Genomic DNA, 21,946 nt, shown 5'->3' on the forward strand with positions numbered 1-21,946 from the left:
CTTCACATATGAACAGATGACCAAGGGCTGCCAAATGCATAAGGAGAGTCACTGCCATCAAAGAGACTAGATGAAGAAACGGGACTGCAGAGAAAACAGAGCCAGTGCAAACATCAAGGAAGACTGTGAACATACACAGGCAGCAGCTAGTTCATCCATAAAACAGAATACTAGAAACAAAAGACTGATCAAAGAAAAAGTACTCACAGAAATTTTATATGAGGGTCAAATTTTTAAAAAGCTGATGGGAAGACAGGTAGATGATGAAGAAGTCTCCCCCAAAACAGAACTAGAGGCAAAGGCGACAAACTGCTGGGCAATGAAGGTGATCTAACAGAAGGTCAGACCCTTCGTTTAAAGGAGCACCACAAAAAGCAAAAACTAACTGGAAGAAAAAATTAAGCTTGTGTGAGACTAGGCAAGGTTTTGTTTTGTTTTGTTTTAAGGTCACTTAGAAACTCCAGGAAAAAACAAGCTATGTAATAAGAACATTAACATCAACCATGATCACGACATGACCACGTGGTCAATACTTACACAGGTACCAAATATAAAAGGAGAAGAAGGAGGGGGGGAATCTCCCAGTGATAACGGTATCGAATATTTCACTTATTCCATGAAATTAAGTATTAAAATCCAACCGCAAATGTTAAACCATGAGTGGCAATATTTATATTCCATGGGTGTTTAAAAGGCTCTTTTTCCAGCAATTCATAATGTTACACATCTGCAATTTTTAAAATAACTTTATCCAAACACTACTTAGGGAGAGTTAACATTTTCTCTTTCTCCATGGGAAAATGGAGCTTACTTTATTCTAGCGTGTTTTACTAACAAATAATGAGTTAAATTAAATGTGAATTATGAGCTGTCCCCAGGCAACACTGTTTACTGTTAGAATGTCCCCTGGTAGGTAAAATGTACTGGGACCAGGAAAACTGAATGGATTATAAACCTCCACTAGGAAGCTGAGATTTTGGTTTCCATGAGTGAGTCTCACTTCTAGAATGGCCTTGTTCTGCAGGAACTTGGAATCTCCTCACAGGCTCTCAGAAGATACCGGTTTCTATAAAGTAGCGGTTCTCAGAACACTGCATCAGAATCACATTAAGGGCTTTTTCTTTTTTTAAGATTTATTTGAGAAGAGAGAGAGTGTGAGCACAAGCAGGCAGAGGAGCCGAGGGAGAGGGAAAGAAGGACTCAATCCCAGGAACCTGAGATCATGACCTGAGCCGAAATCAAGAGTCGAACGCTTAACTGACTGAGTCACCCAGGCGCCACGACATCAAGGGCTTTTTGAAACAGAGTGCTGGGTTCCACTCCTATTTCTGATTCAACAGTCCTATGATAGATAGCACAAGTTCCCAGTGACACTCATGCCAGTGATCACATACTTGCGTTCTAGACCATGAGATCCACCTAAGTCAAGATGATTTTTACTCACGAGGTCTTACTCACTTGTACCTATGCACTACTCACAGGGGCTGGAAAATGGCCCCTGGCCTGTTACAACTTCTACTGGTGACATGTCTGGGGCCGCCACAATGTGGCTTCTGTCCTAAATCCTTCTATACAGTTAAGTGAACCTAGTGCCAAGTTATGGCCTACTGAGTCCTGGTAGTATGTATTTTAAGCCAAATCTAAGACCACAGCTACTGATCATGAAGCATGAGCATTATACTACTGAATCTACTTTTGCAGAAATTATCTAGTAGACTTTTACTATAATAATGTAATACTATAATAGAAAGCTAATAACAAAAGAAACAACAGCGTTATAAATCATCTCACCTGACTTAAACTGGAAGGGTGAGTATCAGTAAGTCTTGGTGACAGAAGGCCAGCCATAAGACATCGATTATAGCCATCAGGTATGAATTCACTGAGAGATGCTCCTGATTTCTTTAAAAACCTCAAAGTCTATAAAGATTGATGAATAAACATTAATACATAATTTCAAATAATCAAATTTAAGAATTAATAAACTTATCATCTACTTTGTACTTAATATTCTGAATAAAGCTAAAAGACACTGAATAGAAATTTTAAGACTCCATTTTTACACTTCTTGCAAGGAAAAGGGTTTATAAGTTCTTGAGCTAAACCAATGCACGCTAGTTAAAAATAATATTACTGATGAAGATACTTTGGGTGGCAGTCTGTCTTTGATGGGTAACCCTGTTACATTCTCCAATGCTGACAGCTGACAGACTTGGTGACAGGTCTTAATGAACACACACACACACACACACACACCCTACACACCCCACACACACCCTGCAGTTTATTCCTCCTGATCTAATGTCAGAGAGATCCAATATGAAGTATAAATATGGCATTCAGGCACATCTAGCCAGTTATCAATTTCAAAATCTGTCATTTTGTGTTTTCCTGGAGAAGTCTTTTTCAACACCTAGTCATTGCCTGCTCTGCGCCAGACACTGTGCTAGGTATCTTCTTTGCATTACTTCCCTCATTCATAAGCTTCCTGAGAAGAAAGAGGAGAATGAAGAGTATGGATACAAAGAGATACGGTGAAGGCACTGACCTACTTCCGTTCTTTTCCTTACGGTTCAAGTAGCTAACATCCACACAACCCCAATACTTCTTCTGGCACGCTGCCATCAGTAACTGATGCTACTAGTTGCTCATATCACAAACCTAGCAGAAGCTACCATTTAAGCTGAAACAACAGTTTATATAATTAACACTAAATAAAGTTTAAATCCATGATCTGACTTCAGTTCATTAAGACACTCTGTCCACATTATTACTTGTTACCTACCTCCTTTTGAAAGCCATTACAAGTTATATGAACAATTCCTGAGTTTAACAAACAAGTGGCATCTAAAAAAAAAGATGTAAAAAAAATTAAAATAAAATCTGCTTACGTATTATACAGTAGACGGCATTAATACAACAAAATTTATCCTAACGAGAGACTGCTAGGCAAGATATCAAAATTATTACATACAATAAATTTTAAAATAACTTTTCCAAATATTTCCATTCTGACAAGATACCAAACTTAACATAAATAATACTTATCTTTTCTAGCGAATTCATAAGTGATAGTATCTTTATAAAATACCTAAGTATTAAATTTCTGGTGTACATATCAAACTAAATTTCCTAAGTTACCCATATATTAACTAATAGTAACGAGACATGAACAGGTAAGCATATATACCTGCATGCTACACACTACATATGTACCACACATACTATACAAATACATATTACACGTACAAACACCCACACAGATATACTTGTGCATGTTATTTTTCTCAAGATAATGTTAAGGAAACACATACCAAAGTTGTAAATATTTGCGTTAAAAAACTGCTCGGGAGGTGGATATGAAGGGGGAATTCCTCTACTTAAGCTTCTCTCATTAACTAGTATATCCAAGATGTAATGCGGGTAAGTCTTGTTCACAACAGAATCCAGTGACCACAATGCAAAATAAGAGCAATTATGCAGATATTCTCCTGCTCTAAAAGAAAATGTTACAAAATCATTAAATGACCGAGCTGCTACACATACAAATATGAAAGAGAAGAGAGGGAGAAATCCTACCTTAACGAATCTGGCATCTGTGCATGATACCAACGATTTATGTCAAAAAGCCCCAAATACATAGAAGGCTTTCCTTGTCCATATATATTCACCTGCCAGGTAAAGACTGAGACACTAGTGTCAGGAGACAGAGCTAAAAGAAAAGAATATAATTTTTATAAATTGAATAAATAATCACAAAGTAAAATTACCTCAAATAAAATTTCAGCAACATCTTGTCATAAATTAAGTTTTATCATGTCTGATATGTCGAAGTGCATTTCTATGGCTCGTTCTATAAAAAAGGTTTCATTCATATCTTTACTGTCTCTCCATTTCAAGAAGATTTTATAAAAAAAATACTCATCAGAAAAGTTATATCGCGGCTTGTTTTCACTTAATACTTTGGCAACTTTGAGGTATTGGAGGTAAAAGTAGGAATTTATTTATTTATTTTGATTCATTTATTTGATTGCATATTCTCCCAACAAGGGAACACAGAGGATATCAATACTGAAAATGGATGCCTCGAGGCACAGGGCTTGATTCTTTAGAGGATTCTATTTGAGAAGGGCTGATCCAGCTCTATGGGAAAGAGGGGGAAGACCAGTACCTGGATGATGGTTGTGGGGAATAGAAAGATAGGAACAAGGTAAGAGGCACCAACGAGAGAAAAAGTAAACATCTGAGACACAACTAATGGGAAACAGAAAGAAGAGGGGAGTAGGGAATACAAGAGGGAGAGTTTGAAGAGCTGTGTTTTGGGCGTGTTTAGTTAGATGTGAAGACTGGGCCACAAAAACCAACATGGGACAAGCACAGAGGACATGCCCAGACGAAGGGGCTAAGCATGAGGATGAGTCCCGGGAAGCACACACACAAGCACGGCTGTAGGGAGCACGCCCAGAGCTGAACGAACCTACACCGGCATCACATTTACTTCTCACAGCCACCCTTTGCAAAAGGTCCAACTGCGTTACTCCATTCAGATGGGGAAAGGGAGGCTCAGAAATGTTAAATAATTCATCAAAGGTCACAACTAGTGACAGAGCTGAGATCCGAAGCCATGAGGGATTCCAAAATCTATGCCATTTTGACCATGCAAAGGCTGTTTACCAGGAAGAAGGGATGATACTAAAAGGAAAGAGAAAGATTAAAGACAACCAAGGTCTGTTTGCCACAGGTCTCAAAAAATACACAGAAGGAACCATTATTCACAGACTATTCATACTAGTCAAAACTAGAGACCATTCTTGTCTGTTTAAAAAGCTGGATTAAAATACAAGGGTCCTTAAGCTACTGGACTCTTGAGTTCTGCACAGCAAACCGCAGAGTAAGAATACGGACTGTCTCATACGGACCTAAAAGAAATTCCATAATCAGTATTCCAATTTTTTAACTGCCAGGAGTATGAACTCTAAAAAAGCATAAATCTTCCATCAAGGTGGATGTCATAAATCTGTCATAAATCTTACATCAAGGTAACTATCAAAATCAAGCATTCCACATGACATATAAGAGTGCTTTTAACCAACCTTCATTCATACCTTCCTCTCTGTCGCCATGATATCGATATTTCTCTATACTCTGGCATCCCAACAGTTTGGTATTACTAGTCTGTCCTCTCAAAGGAAACATGCCACCCGTGAGGTCCAGTGTGTATCTTTCTTCACAGTACTCTAACCCCTGAAACAGAAAATGCACACAAATCTCTATCTTCATAGAACTCTAAGCCAGAAGTCATTCAAAAATTAAATGTTCTCTGAATTTAAAGAGTTTTCACATGATACAAAGAAAACACAAAAAAGTTACAAAGAGAACAAATCACTTGAAAAGACCTCTGAAATTTTATGTAGTATAAAACACAGATAAACTTAGTCTCTCAAAAATAATGACCAACAAACCTTCTAAAGCAGTTATCAAACGTGGGAACCTTCAGGTACTTGGGGCTGGAGTGTGAACTGGACTGACCATCACTATTCTGCACAAAGACACACCAGGCCAGCAAACCTGCTCCTCTGTTCAGAGTGACATTCTTGCTCTAGAACAACAGTCCTCCCTTTTTTTTCCTCATCAATCTCTTTAAGAATCTAACAAAAGCTGGGGCGCCTGGGTAGCATAGTTGGGTGAGTGTCTGACTCTTGGTTTCGGCTCAGGTCATGGTCTCCTGGTCCTGGGATCAAGCCCCACATTGGGCTCTCCACTCAGCACAGGGTCTGCTTGGGATTCTCCTTTCTTCTTCCTGCCCTTCCCACTTGTGCATACATGCTCGCTCTCTCTCCCAAATAAATCTTTGGAGGGAAAAAAAAGAACCTAAGAAAAGCTATGAAACTTTCTTCCAGAAAAATGCATAATCATAAAAATGTCTCAGATAATTCACAGACTTTATGGATTCTTTAAAGGCCATCCATATAACCTCAAACACTAGCTTAAGAAAGCCTGTTCTACAGAAAGGAAGTAGGGGTTGATCAGGTGGCTATTAGCAGCATGCCACTTTGTCTTCAAGAATTTAGCTGGAAAAATTTCAGTCATCTGAAAGACTAACGCATTTATCCTTTTTATAAGTGGCAAGACAATTTTTTTAATTTAAAAAATTTGTATTTATTTATTTATTTAATATTTTTATTTTTAAGTGGGGCGCTGGGTAGCTCAGTCAGTTAAGCATCTGACTCTTGATTTTGGCTCAGGTCATAATCTCAGGGTTGTGAGATCAAGCCCCACATTGTGCTCTGTGCTTAATGTAGAGCCTAAGATTTTCTCTCTCCCTCTCCCTCTGCCCTCCACCCCACTTGCACTCTATTTTTCAAAAAAAAAAAAAAAACCCAAACAAAAAAAGATTTTAAATAATGTCTAACCCAACATGGGGCTCAAACTCACAACCCTGAGATCAAGGGTTGCATGCTCCACCGAATGAGCCAGTCGGGTGCCCCAAGACTGTTTTATAAAGTCACCCCATGGCTTACTGCTTGCCATATTAGAGCAACAAAGTGGAGCTCCTTTTCCTGGGTACCAATGAAGCCACGAAATGAGTCTTGTCCAATCCCCTCAGTTTAGATGAAAATGGTATGTGGGGAAGTTCAGAAGGCTACGCTGACACAACTGCTCGTCTTCTGATCCCTAATCTAACACTTCTTCTACTACATTGTGAATACAGCATTAACTGGAATAGAAGGACTTTTCAGTATGTTAATATTTTAAAACAAAGACTAAAATAATCAAACAACAATAAAATGGTCAGAATGAACCCGTATTCCCGGTACCATTTACCTCATACAAGACTTGTCCTGATGCCAAACACTTTCTATCACCAAAGGCCAGCTGAAGTAGATGTAAACTCAACACATCCCCTTCACTGAAAGAAACAGAAACGAGCTGAGAAGAAACACTCAAGATCCTAATAATATATCAAGCAGCTCTTACTGCCCAGTATACAATATTGAGTGCACATGACAAAACTAAGGTCAATGTAAAGAAATTCCAGTGATTTGGCTGTTTTCACAAAATGCAGTCCTTTGAAACAATAACTGATTTTTATTTTTAACAGATTCTAACTTGCTTAAGCTGATGTCATTTGTACACTTTAGGTGGGCTCGTATGCGGCAGAGCCTACAGTGGTTTACCCAACACTGCTTCGCCCCATCTTCAACAGGTGTGCTCTGAGCTTGGCGCAGCAGGCCCCCGTTCTGGCCAAAAGGATGCACACCAAATTATCCCACGGCAACTACAGAAAACCATCCTGAGGGGACCGCATGTCCTTTGCTCCTTTTTCCTGGTCTCTTCCGCCATCTCGTGAGGCTTCTACCTAAAATGAAGATCCGCCTGGGGCCACAGGATGAGGGCTACACAGTATGAATATATGGCCAAGATCCCCGATCAACTCCTCTCTGCTCAAGGACAGCGTTCATTAGGTATTAAGAGCACAGATTTCCATGCTGTCTGAATGTGAATTCTTATTCTTTCTGGTACACATATTTCTTTCTTAGTACACATATTCTTCTTGATCTCCAGGATACCACAAGATCTTTATGTTCCTCACACTACATGACCCGCAGTCCTCTGCTGGCTGTTATACCCTCTCCTTCTCCACCATCAGTTAACTCCATGTGCAGAAGGATTCCCAGATTCCTTCTCTAGCTAGTCTAACTCTGGCCTAGTGGTTCCCTATCTTGATTGCTTATTGTTAGCATCACCAAAGGAGCTTTGAAAAAATACTAATGCTCAGACCCTACCACCAGAAATTGATTTAACTGGCCGGGTCTAGTCAGGCCGAACTCATATACTTACCTTATCCTGGCCTCCACGGCCCTATATAAACTAGTTCCACTCTTCTGATCTCATCTATGACCAGTCTGCATTCTACCCTTTACCGCTCTTCTTGCTCTCCTCGAGATATTTTTCTAAGTCCTTTGAATTCTTTCTCCCAGATATCCCCATGGCTTTGCTACCTACTCGCCCCAACTGCCTTCATTCAAATCTCCCCAACTACACTATCTCAAAGAACAGTTCCCTTTACCGCACAGTCTGTATCTCCTCTCCCAACTTTATTTTTCTGTATTTAACATCACTACCTGAAATTATATGAAATATGTGCACTAGTATATTTATGAAATATACTTGCTGAAAGAGAACACCTAGAAGAACAGAAATTTATTGGCATTACGCAGCGTTCCATTCTCTACAACAATCATTAGTACATATAAACACTCAATTAGTGTGTGGAATGAATAAACACAAGGTTGTGAAACAAAGAATAACCTCTAAAAGACCAAATATTAAACAGGATAAACCGCAGACAACAAACATTAAAGGGAAAACCAGTCAGTTTTTTCATCCACTTTCCCATATTATAAAATTAATGTGGCTTGACTGATGAATCACTGACCTCTACCTCTGAAACAATACATGTTAATTAATTGAATTTAAATAAAAAAAATTAAAAATTAATGTGGTTTTTATTATAATTGATGAGCACTATGGCAACAATTTAAAATCTATACCTATATAATTCTGTGGTGGTATAATCAGTCTATAGTGATTCTTTTTGTTCTTTTTTAAATTCTGTTTAAATAAACACTCTGATGGGGAAAAAGAAGGACGACATCACCTTTCTAAGTTAGACTTGTAATCTGAGTTTGTATTGTTTTCATCTACTTATAATACCAATACCATCTATATATACCAATACCAATACCAACTACATCTAATACATATATATATGTATATATATACACACAGATATATATACACACACATACACATACCAACATGTGTATAAGTATTACTTATATATGTGTTATTTACCTGTATATAAATATTATTTATACATGTATGCACATATTATTTGTACAGATGTACATATATTTTATTATGTATTGCTCATATACATATATAAATGAACACAAATAATCTTATATATAATTTCGGGGAGCTCACAGACTGCTCTAGGTCTACCCACAGACCACAGGTGAGGAATTCTGCCTTAAATCATGTTATAGTCACATACCAATATATATCACAGCCTTCATCAGATTCTCAAAGAGGCCCATGACGTACTAACTGAAGGGCCCAAATCAAAGACTGGAAGCCCACAAAAATACCAATCTCAAAAGTACCTCACATCAATAATAGTGACAAACGCAAAGTAAATCATGTAGGAATAAATAACCCAACCTTCCAATTAAATTGACCCTGTCCTATTAAAAGAATATTATATACAGTACTACTAAGTGGTTTAAAAGTCATTAGAGAATTGTTCCTATGGGTTACTTACTCGGTATGTTGTGAATAAGAGAAGTAAATTTTGGGCATCACCATAAGAGAAACCGGGAACAGTATATTCTGCCCATATTTTAATCTATGATTCGTTTGTACTTCAAACACAAATACACTTGACCCTAGAGCAACACAAGTTTCAACTGTATGGGTCCATTTGTATGCAGATTTTTTTCAATAAATACAAATGGGAAATTTTTTGGAGATTTGTGACAATTTGAGGAAACTTGCAGATGAACAGCACAGTATAGATATACTGAAAAAAAATAAGCCAAAAGGCAATACTATAAAATATAGTTATGTAACATATTTAACACACAAAATATGTGCTAATTGCTGATGTTTATTGGTAGGGCTTCAGTCAACAGCAGGCTATCAGTAGCTAAATTTGGGGAGCAGGATGGGTGTCCAAAGTTAGTATATGTGCTGCGGAAGCGAGCACTGGGTGTCCAAAGTTAAATGTGGATTTCTGACAGCACAGGGGGATTGGAGCCCCAGCTCCCACCTTGACAGGAATCAGCTATAGAGAGCTCTGAAAACTACCTCAAAAGAGAACAAAGAGAAGTGTATACAGTTCACAGGGATTTTACAAAAGAAAATCAGGAACATAGAATATTCAGATAAGCTTCATGATTCTAAGAACAGAGTGGGCATCACTTACAGATAACACTACAAAAATCAAGAGTGGCATGATAAAAAAAAGAAGGCAGTCTTATTCGCCAAGTTCCAAAATAAGAGGAAAGCACTCTAGAATTTAATGTGCGAAATTCAGAAAAAAATACAAAACCCACATAAAGAATAAAAAATCAATAGAACTTATCCTAAGAGACAATACTAGGAGGAAAAATAAGCAGAATATCACAACTGACTAGATAAAAGTCCCTTCACATTGCCCACCATCCAGAGCCCCTCACAGGGCACATCCCTCCAACTGCTGCTGTCCCCCACTACGCTCAGATCAAAGGAAATATGGGTTTGACTTAAGGGTTAGCCCAACAGCCCAACAGTGGGCTCTGTATCTCCATTTCAGTATGTTTCCAGGATTGACAAATTTCAAAGTGGCAAATAATTCTTCATTTCCCGACTTACTACAGAGAAAAGCAAGGCCAAACCACCAAGTAGGGACATGGAACACAAAATCCAGGGACGCCTAGATGGCTCAGCCAGTTAAGCGTCTGCTTTCGGCTCAGGTCATGATCCCAGGGTCCTGGGATCAAGCCCCACATCAAGCTCCTCGCTTGGTGGGGAGCCTGCTTCTCCCTCTGCCTGTTGTTCCCCCTACTTGTGCTCTTTCTCTCTCTCTCTCTCACTCACACAAATAAATAAATAAAATCTAAAACAAAAACAAAAACAAAACACACACATACACAACAAAAAAACCAAATTGCCCATAACTCAGGTACCTCAAGCCACAGTAAGGACTTGGGAAGAGAAAGTACTGGGAACTGCACATTATCACCATCACGGGATTTATACCACAAGCTCAACTGTTTCACTCATCATCCAAGAAAGAACAATACACCAAAGAAAAATAACACAAAACCAATACTTACACGATTTTATTTGCACAAACTTAATGGGTAGTTGAAAGATTTTTCACTAGCTATAATTGGGACAAAATTAAACCTTATGACAGAAAAACTAACCAAGTTAATGCTAAGAATATACTGAAAAAGGCAAACAGGAGGACCAGGGAGCAGAGTGAGGGTAAATAAAAATGAGAGAGACATACACAACAAAGAGAAGAAATGAAATTTTAGGAGTGCAAGAACACAGAAGGCCATAAAAATTGTCTAAGGCAGTAAGAGGCTGCCCACTCACCTGTACTGGCTTACTCTGAAAGAGCATTTGAGCAAGTCAAACAAGCACCATTTTTCTCACTGATATCCCAGAATTTCCTCAACCACGTAGAAACATTTAACTTTCAAAGTCCTTTCAACTACCACTTGCTAATTCCCTGAATTATGCTGTTTTCGCTAAAAAAAAAAAAAAAAAAAAAAAAAAAGTATACTACAAGGCTTTTCCCAATAAAATGAAATATGGCCTCATCTTTGACAAATATTTAAAAAAAAAAAAAAAAAACACACGTGTCACACTTACCTATCTTGTGTCGACTGAACAGCCCACAAGTAACAGCAATTACGCGGATCGTTCTCAGGTTCCTGAAAAGTGACGGCATACACAGGAACTCTGCCACCCTCCAGCTGCGTGTAGTATCTACAACAGGGACAAGAAGTAGGACAGTTCATACTTTTAAGTTATAATTTCATGCAGAAAGAATAAGGGGTCTCGTGTGAGAATTGCCTGATCGTAACGCACACAGGATGGCAAGATAATGGACACGGCCTTGGGAAGGGCCAAAACTACTAACATGCCCCCACACACGCGTGTGTAAACCAGCCCCTCCTGTCAGGTGAGGGTAGGCCACTGTGGACTGCTACCAGCAAGAGACCCCCTACGAAAGACGAACATGGACACAACACTCCCATCTCAGCTCGCTGCACTTAAGTTTCCCCATCACGACACCCCAGTGAATGAGAATCCAAAGAGTTCCCACAAACCACATAGAAAGCACAGTTAGCCAAGAGATGACAGCGCCAGGGGAAAGACTACAGAAACCAGGTTCCCTGGGCATTCACTTAGCAGCAGTTCCAAGACAAGAGCTGGTAAAAGGTTCTCAAGCAAAGAGAGGTGGGGTGGACTCGCCCCATGGAGCTACTAGGGACTGGCACTGCCGCTTCATCCTGGTACTTAGCCAGAAATAAATAAAGTAAGTCAGTAACTAACTAAGTAAATAAATAAATACAACATGCCTTGGAAAAAAATGAATATTAAACTGACAACTTACGAGATAAACAGGCATCTCCTTAACTCTTTAAAGAGATCAAAAGTTTATAATGCTGAGCTGCTACCTCCCTCAATTAAGGGTCACTTCTGTATCCATTTTTTAAAGATTTTTTATTTAAAAAAAAGAAGAGGGGCACCTGTCTGGCTCAGTCGGGAGAGCATGCACCTTCTGATCTTGGAGTCATGAGTTCGAGCCTCACATGGAGTGTAGAGATCACTTAAATAAATAAAACTAAAAAAAAAAAAAATCTTATTTTTAACCATACCCTTTTCTCTTTATGCTAATTTTAAAATAGTAATAATTGAGGAGGACATTGGGAGTTGGAGAGAAGTGAGTTGGGGAAAATCAGAGGGGGAAACAAACCATGAGAGACTGTGGACTCTGAGAAACAAAAATGAGGGTTTTGGAGGGGTGAGGGGTTGGACATTGTGAGAGCCTGGTGATGGGTGTTAAGGAGGGCACGTATTGCATAGAGGGAGTGCTGGGTGTGGTGCATGAACAATGAATCTTGGAACACTAAAAAAATAAAATTTAATTTAAAAAAACAAAACAAAACAAAAAAGTTATATTAAGAAAGAAACTACCAATAATCAAGTAAGAGAAGAAGCTGTACTTACTCTCTTTTCATGCTTTTCATATTCCAAAGAGCTAGATAGCCATCAGAGAAGCCCACAGCGAGCTGGTTCGTCCTGCTGATGTAGCGAAGGACTGACACGGGGGTGCCCGACGGGCTCACCAGCTGGAAGCACAGGTGGCGGCCCTCACGCATCACGGTCTCCCTGATGTGCGGCACTTCCGCTGGGATGCCGGTTACAACTTCAAGGTCTAGAAAAACAAGACAAGATTAAGAGATCACAACCACCATAAAAGCAAACGTTTTAGCCACTATTCAAGCTGCAACTGAGGACTACTGTGGTCAATTAAAATTAGATTAGTGATAACAAAGCACACTGAACTATAAAACAGCCAACCATGCCTAATTAAATGCTCTAATTTTCAAAATACATTTAACTGTGTGATTTTTTTTTAAACCTCACAGTACATCTCAAATATTATCTGAAGTACACTTTTTTAAAAAAAAGATTACACAATTTCCTTAATAATCATAAACAAAGCTGACTGGGTTTTCTTTAAAAAAAAAAAAAAAAAAAAAAAAAAAGCTGATGATTTCTTTATTCAAATTTAGAACTAAGAACCTAAATATTCCCCTTGGAGAAATCGCCAGTTCCAGGTCTGGGGCAGAAAATACTAAGATAAGCCTAGTACATCTTGTGCCAAAAATCTAGGAAACTATCAACGTCTAAAGGGGATTTGTCAGATTACATGAAGGGGTTCTCATGAGTTTAAAAAAATTTTTTCTTTTGAACATCAATAAACAATAACGAATGTAAAAGAACGAAAACATGAAGTACACAAACCTCCTGAGCTCCTGTCCTCACCAACAAAAGATCTTACTGAACCATTTTAAGTAACCGTGTACCAGCTCCTTACCCTGAAAATTAGTACTTAAAGAAATAGTAAGCATTTATCCTGCCTCTTCCAAACAAACTGTATCTCAGGGTAAACAGTCCTAGTTAATGAGAAAATTCTTTAGATTAAGAGAATTTCAAAATCATTTTTATATCCCTACTGAATCAAAAGATTTAGGTAACAATCTCGATGGATGAAACAATTTAAATAGGGTTTTTCAATCTTGGCTCCTCAGACCCTCTGGGTCAGATAAATTGTTGCTGGGGGGAATGGTCCTATGCACTACATAACAGTGAACTGCATCCCTGGCCGGTCTATTAGATGCCAGAAGCACCATCTCCCTCCAGGAGCAACAGCCAAAAACGTCCCCAGGATATTATCCCCTAGAGGGCAAACGTCAGCCCTGGCTGAGAATCGCTGGTACAAAGGCAGATGGGAGACTTTAACAAGGTTCGTGGTGTCATCATTTGGACCCACTGATCACTAAAGGTAAAACAAGACACCACATGCCTCCCAATGTGATACAGCAGGAAATATCCAGCACTTCTGGAAGTGTCCCTGCCAGATGTCACATCTGAACCTAATCAGAGCTAACTTTCATTTGCAGAAAATACAAAATGTGACACCACATGAAAACACCACTAATTCCAAAATGTGGGGCATTCTATCAATAACTTCTTCAGCAAGTCAGAAGAACTAAAAATAAATAGGAAAGGAGAGGATAGAGGAAGGTCCGCTCTACCTTCAAAGAGACAGGGACATAACTCAAGCGTCATGTGCGGACCGTGTTCAGATCCAGATTCAAACAATACAAATGCAAAAAGATACTCCAGAGCCAACCACAGCCATCTGATTACAGACCCATTATTAGACTACACCAAGGAGTTATTATTAATATAGTTAGGACTGATTATGGCATTACGATTACATGGTAGGACAGCCAATGTTTGCTTTAAATTAATGCAGAGGCAAAAGGGGGAAGAGGGAAAAGAAAAACAATGCACATATGGTAAATTCTGAAAACCAACTTAAATTTAGATGATGGATATGTGGGAGTTCTACCAAGTTTGGAAAAGTATAAAACAGTATAGTACGATAAATATCAAGAATTTCGTTTAAAAAAAAAAAAGATTTATTAGCGAGAGAGGGAGAGAGCACATGCGTGCACAGGGGAGGGTCAGAGAGCGGAGAAGGAGACTCCCCACTGAGCAAGGAGCCCGATTCGGGACTTGAGCTGAAGGCAGATGCTTAATTGAGTGAGACACCCAGGCGCCCCAGAACTTCATTTTCTGTGTTATGTGTATTACAGTGAAGTGCAAATAGTTGTAATCATAAATTACTATCATAAACAAAAACTTCTGCATTAAACCCCAATTTTTTATTCAACAGCTCTGTAAATCTTATACCTGAGAAATGATTCTGATCTCTGATCACAATCCAAAGAGTTCCATTATAAAATCATCCTTGTGCTGAATTCAACTATTGATTGTTGACCTCTGATTTTATAAAGGATGTTTTAACTCCACTATTTTGATCTGAAGAGTTTTAATTATGAATATAAGCATTTTTAATTAGCCTTACATCTAGAATGATATTATCTACAAAACTCTGAAACAAAATTCCATCAAGACTATTGAAGTCCTCGGGCGCCTGGGTGGCTCAGTGGGTTAAAGCCTCTGCCTTCGGCTCGGGTCATGGTCCCGGGGTCCTGGGATTGAGGCCCGAATCGGGCTCTCTGCTCGGCGGGGAGCCTGCTTCCTCCTCTCTCTCTGGTTGCCTCTCTGCCTACTTGTGATCTCTCTCTCTGTCAAATAAATAAATAAAATCTTAAAAAAAAAAAAAAAAAAAGACTATTGAAGTCCTCTATCAATTTTCCATAAAGAGCAGTTCAAGCATTTTTTTTAAAAAAGATTTTATTTATTTATTTGACAGAGAGAGATCACAAGTAGGCAGAGAGGCAGGCAGAGAGAGAGGGGGAAGCAGGCTCCCTGCTGAGCAGAGAGCCAGATGCGGAACTTGATCCCAGGACCCCGGGATCATGACCGGAGCCGAAGGCAGACGCTTAACCCACTGAGACCGCAGGCACCCCAGCATTTCTAATATTCTATAAATTCATTTTTAATTACTGTTATTTCTGCTAGTCAATTATTTTCTTTTAAACTTTACTCAGTTAATCAGTCATAGGTCTTTGCACATACCAGAATTTAAGATAACGTTTTTATCATTGTGAGAATTTTTTTTTCCCCAAGTGCCCATGTGGCCATTATTTCTGCCAGGTAAGTTTTTTTTCAAGTCGCATTTTACAGATTTAAAATTTTGCTCAGAAATCTGACTTGGTTCTTAAGTTTTTGATAAAATACAATTTTTACTACTTGCAGTTTTAATCAGTTTTACTATGCACTGACAATTTTTATTAGTTATGCTCATTATAAACTGGGATAAAATAATCATCATTTGTTTCTTAGCTGATCCACAGAGGAACAGCTCTGCCCTAATATTACAGGATTGCTTTAACTATCAAAAAGGTCTTCAAGATCAAATGGTCCTTTCCTGAAACATTATAACACATACACTTTTTAAGATTTTTAGGTTAGGGGCGCCTGGGTGGCTCAGTAGGTTAAAGCCTCTGCCTTCACCTCAGGTCATGATCCCAGGGTCCTGGGATGGAGCCCCACATCTGGCGCTCTGCTCAGCAGGGAGCCTGCTTCCCCCTCTCTCTCTGTCTGCCTCTCTGCCTACTTCTGATCTCTGTCAAATATATATATAAAATCTTAAAAAAAAAAAAAAAAAGATTTTAGGTTAGCACTCCTCCCAGCATAAACCAATCACATAAACGTCCCATAAATAAAAGTCAAAGAACTGCAAGCACTTGATAAGGAGAAGATTTAGAAACATTAAGTATTCGTGTTAAAGGAAGAAAATTCTCTCTCTTCACTTTTTAAAAATTTAAGTAGCATTAGTTCTATCTTAGGACGTTATTTTGTGAAAGAAAACCTTCGATAACTGTTTTTTTTCCTATTATACTACCTTATTTCTAACTTGGTCTTACTGCAGGCATAAAATCAGTGTGCCAAAAATACTATGTTAGATCCTACACAGTACATAATTTTAGACTGTCTTATATGATAAAGATCAAGACTTTATACTTTCAGCCCCTCTTCCAGCATATACTTAATAACAGCTATTTTTCAAGTATATATGGAAAAACAAATAAAAATCTCCATCTCTTACAAGACCTTCTTTAAGTATATGAACACCTCATCAGTAAAACATAGTAACTCATGCAAAAGTATCCAGTGCTCAAAACAGTAATGCAATAGGCCCAAACAATAAAAGAAACAAAGACACATAAAGAGAAGCTTCTATATAAAAATTTTTCACTATTAAAAAAAAAAACAAAACAAACTAATCCACTGCATCAGAATATTCAGATGCTCAGTTTTGGGTTTTGAACAATTACCTGAGGCTTCTAACTCATTTTGACTGCATGACATGTCATCCAGACACAGGTCAACAAGAAGGATCTGTCCAACATCGGTCACCACTGCGGCCACACCAAAAAGCCATCGCAGGCTTGGGTGCAAATGCTGAGTGCTGGCACTGGCTCCTCCATGACTAATTATGGGTTCAATTGCTGTCACCTAGAAAAGCATTGAATAAAGCATTTGTTTTTCTTATACAAAGTGAGAAAATACAATTAAAAAACTCAACAAACAAATTGGAAGTTAAAGCAGGTTATTAGTTATCATGGATTTAAACATTTTCTATTAGAGAATTATAAATTTGCATTTGATACCTGTAAATCTGAATAACACTATGAAATCTTCAGATAAAATAAAAATGACACCATTATTTCAATGTAAAACAAATCATGCAGTTGGAATAATAATGATGTTTACTCCAAGTTTATTGTATGCCAGGCCTTGCACTAATTGGTTCACTAACATTCATGATAACCCTGGATACTGGATCATATATAATTCTACTTGTTCAAAGATGAAACCATGCTGAAACTTAGAAAGTTTAGCTGGGGTTATTCAAGTCACACAGACATTAGGTGTAAAACTCAAACCTAGATTTTTTCTCTTCAAAGCTCTCAACCAACTACTCCATGATCAGATAGCCTCTTTTCCTGAGGAAGAATAAAAATAAATCATTCAAGAAAAATTTACTGTTTACTCTTTAAAACAAAAGTCCTGTTTATGCCTTGAAGCCCAAAGAGGTCTAACCTTCTTTAAAAGGGCCATATAATAATGGACTTCACACTAAGCTTTGGCAGTGACTGGATCACTGACATTTAATAAGAACTTTAGTTATTTTTAAGAAGTCATACTGTAGCTACATTATAGAACTATGTTTTTACCCTTCCTCTCATGTGTCAAATTTTAAATGTCTGTACCTAATAAACAGTCTGTATTTTATACTCAGCTTTCCTTCTGTTTCCTATTAGTTCACAATTAGGTACAATATATGATAATTAAGTACTTAGTGACTTCTACTATGATACTGATGAGTCCTAGAAAGAAAAGAGGAAATTAATTATCAATGGTTTATGCATTAATATAGAAGTTTGTTTCAGGCTGTAATTTATTTTTATTTATTTTTTTTTTCAGGCTGTAATTTATTATCACAGACAAAAGCCTGACTCTGTCTATAATTCATTGGTACACAAAACATTCTACAGTGTTTCTAATTCTGAAAGCTGTAATTTCATGGACTGTCTTCCTTTTCCAAATTATGGCAATAATGTCTATAAATACTAGAGCACAGTCTCTTCAATTCCCTCAGATAGGGGTTAAGAAATCTATCTCAGTTTGCATTCCCCACACAAATGCTCTATGAATTAACTGATAATGGTACTTTAATTAATTTTAATGTAAGGCAGTTAAAAGCAAACTTTAAAAGGAAATATTCTACCCTAGCCAAAAAACAACTAGTTAACCAAACTTCTATAGAAGGTTATCTATCACTACTCTTCCAATCCTTCCTTTCTCCTTCCTCTTTCATGGGATGCCGACCATGAGTTCCTGAGCAACCAGGAACTTATCTAAGACTCTTGTTTCAGGGCACGTGGGGGCTCAGTCAGTAAAACGTCTGCCTTCAGCTCAAGTCATGGTCCCAGGGTCCTGGGATTGAGCCCCATGTCAAGCTCCCTGCTCAGCGAGGGAGTCTGCTTCTCCCTCTCCCTCTGTCCCTCCCTCCTGTTCATGCGCATGCACACACTCCATTAAAAAAATCTTTAAAAAATAAATAAAAACTCTTGTTCCTTCTCAGTTACTCTTAACCAAATGATCAACAGGTCCTATCCATGTCACCTTCTGAATACATTCTGAATCTGCCCCATCCTCTCCCTCTCTCCCTTTCCAAGGTCATTTGCCTGGTTCGGCTCACCATTATTATCTGCCCGAACTACTCCAATCCGAAGAGCTTCTTACACTAGAGTTCTGCTTTAAACTTAAAATGACTTCACCAGAGAGTTCAGGCAGACACCACAAACAACAAACAAAGCCATTTACTATCTCAACGCTCGGCACTTCTAGACCCTACCTCTGATTTCCCCTCTCCCGCAGCCATTCCAAATAAGCTCAGTTCCCAAATGTTCCATATACTGTGACTTTTTACATGCTGATCTCATTGCCTGAAACGTCCAACCTCTATGAGTAGAAATTACCTATCCATTTCCATGTTCCATGTGCTTGAGTTTATCAAAATACTTATTATAGGGGCACCTGGGTGGTTCAGTGGGTTAAGCCTCTGCCTTCGGCTTGGGTCATGATCTCAGGGTCCTGGGATCAAGCCCTGCATCGGGCTCTCTGCTCAGCGGGGAGCCTGCTTCTCTTCCTCTCTCTCTCTCTGCCTACCTCTCTGCCTACTTGCAATCTCTGTCAAATAAATAAATAAAATCTTAAAAAAAAATTCTAAAAAAAAAAATACTTATTATATTTATGCTGTAAACTTCTGACCTGTCTTCTCCCACTAGATTATCAGCTTTTTCAACAGTGTGGACCAAGTTCTATGTCTCTACTCATCTCCAAAATTTAGCACACAGCTTGATCTACAGTAAGCACTCAATAAACTGCTAAATTAAATCTACCCTTAACGTCTGCACTAGCAAGTACATATAAGATAAGCAGGCTATATATAAACCACTTCAGACCCCTATATTTGCCCACTGAGTCTGTTTCCCCAAACTGCAAAAACATAGCATTCTTACATTTATCTCCCTCTTAACTTTAAAAAAAAAAATGCTATTCTATGACTACAACATAACATTTATATGAATGCATGTATTTGTTTATATGTTATATATCATTTGTGTATGGTTTATATATTGTCCATATTGTATAGTATTTATATGCTATTATATATTTGTTACTTTTTTTTCCACACTATGTACAGAGAGAATTCCACTCTTACATCATTTTGCATTTATATGTGCGTGTACATTTGGTAAGGGCACATACTTTTTCTTAGCATATGGAAGAGCAGGAATAAACCTACTGAAGAAACAACCTGAATTCAAAGTACTTCTATACTTACTACTGGTTAAGATGTTTGGCATATGGAAGGCATACATATATTAGAATTAATAAATTATAAATAAATCCACTATTTAAATATTATTCAAATCTTAAACAACAAGGAAGACCGATCTTCCACAGTGCTCCAAGGCTACAGTTTCAAATTAAAAAAGACAAAACAAAAAAATGCCATACTAATGAACATAATATTCTAATGTAAACTTTCACTGTCCTCGAAAAACACAACTGAGGATAACAAAACTTGGATGATACTTTTTAGAGAAAAGAATGTTAGAACCCTTGATGTCACCCCTACTTTCACTCTGCAATTTTCTAACCAAGAATAAGAAAGTTCTATTTTAAGTGTTAGGTTCTTTTGATAATATACTATCTTGAACCTCTTTTCGATCTTGAACTTTTAATGAAAACGAACACACTGTCATAAAAGTAAACAAATTATAAATGTACAGCTCGGTGAACAGTCATGAAGTGAACACACCTGTGTTCCCAGCAGGAGCACAGCTCAGAAAGCAGAAGCTCACAGACCTTAACCAGTACCTACCCTTCCAGGGAGAACAACTGCTTTAACCACTCTGGACACGCCAAGGTCATAAAGACAGAGAACACTCCCCTCCGCTTCTTCCAATCCAATTAACAATCCAACTCTCTTCTGCCAAGAGAATTCCTTCAGAGCCAGGATCACAGGTGGCTGCTGACTCACGGCACTGAATCTATAGGCAGACAACCGCTCTCCCGTGAGAGAGTGCACCACCTCCAGATGCTGACCACACGCCAGGCAAGCAAGTCCTCTCCGCCCTAGAAGGAAGGGGAAAAAAAATGTTGCTTATTTTAATACCGTATGTACACCACCTAACTAAACAGCAGTTAGATCTTCTACATATATAATACACAGCTCATCATAGATAAAACTTTATCATTTCCAAAGTGAAATCTAAGCATTTATAGAACAGAGTGGTCCCAACTAGTGAAATATATTGAATATCTATTATCTCAGTAATAAAGCAGCCATTCGTTAAGGGCCCCATGCCATGTGGTGCTTTTATACGTGCTATAAACAGATTATCTCATTTATTCCTTGTCACACCTCAACAGAGATAAGGCAACTCAGAAAAGTTTAGTTAATCTTTCTTTCTTTTTTTTTTTAAGGTTTTATTTATTATTTATTTGACAGACAGAGATCACAAGTAGGCAGAGAGGCAGGCAGAGAGAGAGGAAGGGAAGCAGACTCGCTGCCAAGCAGAGAGCCCGATGCGAGGGTTGATCCCAGGACCATGGGATCATGACCTGAGCCCAAGGCAGAGGCTTTAACCTACTGTGCCACCCAGGTGCCCCTAGTTAAGCTTTCATACAGTTAAACAACTTGCTCAAAGAAGTATGGCTACAGGGTGGCTCAGTTTGTTAAGTGCCTTCAGCTAGGTCATATCTCAGGGTCCCGGGATGGAGCCCCGTGTCAGGCTCTCTGCTCAGCGGGAAGCCTGCTTCTCCCTCTGCCTGCCACCCACCCTGCTCCTGCTAATAAATAAGTAAAATCTTAAGCAAAAAAATGCATGGGTACAGATACCAGAGCGCATCATGAGTCTAATGCCAAAACTCACACTTTCACTGCATCATACCACAAGGATTAAACCAGGTGCTCTGGCGCTCATCAAGTGGAACACACGATTCTATCTCCCAAGAGTTCAAACTCTGAGAAGACATAACTAGTATAACAATAGGAAATACCAAAGCCCTTCTTGACTCTTTACTAGTCATGTCT

The 21,946-nt window shown here is 38.4% G+C and overlaps 1 protein-coding gene across 7 annotated transcripts in view; it reads right to left on the minus strand.

The window, feature by feature from the left end:
* The window catches only part of AHCTF1 (AT-hook containing transcription factor 1), an 82,758-nt gene that overhangs the window by 44,229 nt on the left and 16,583 nt on the right, over positions 1 to 21,946 (minus strand). For 6 of the 7 annotated variants that reach the window (XM_047703944.1, XM_047703941.1, XM_047703946.1 and 3 more), the window contains 10 exons: positions 20,732 to 20,985; positions 17,109 to 17,289; positions 12,796 to 13,003; positions 11,431 to 11,547; positions 6,826 to 6,910; positions 5,094 to 5,244; positions 3,580 to 3,712; positions 3,315 to 3,496; positions 2,786 to 2,847; positions 1,792 to 1,920 (listed from right to left, as the gene is read on the minus strand). In XM_047703944.1, the coding sequence (XP_047559900.1) occupies positions 1,792 to 1,920; positions 2,786 to 2,847; positions 3,315 to 3,496; positions 3,580 to 3,712; positions 5,094 to 5,244; positions 6,826 to 6,910; positions 11,431 to 11,547; positions 12,796 to 13,003; positions 17,109 to 17,289; positions 20,732 to 20,985 (1,502 nt within the window). The remainder of the gene's footprint in view (positions 1 to 1,791; positions 1,921 to 2,785; positions 2,848 to 3,314; positions 3,497 to 3,579; positions 3,713 to 5,093; positions 5,245 to 6,825; positions 6,911 to 11,430; positions 11,548 to 12,795; positions 13,004 to 17,108; positions 17,290 to 20,731; positions 20,986 to 21,946) is intronic. The other variant, XM_047703943.1, reaches the window with a different exon arrangement.

This window comes from Lutra lutra, chromosome 15 (genome assembly GCF_902655055.1).
Source record: "Lutra lutra chromosome 15, mLutLut1.2, whole genome shotgun sequence".
Lineage (NCBI taxonomy): Eukaryota > Metazoa > Chordata > Mammalia > Carnivora > Mustelidae > Lutra > Lutra lutra.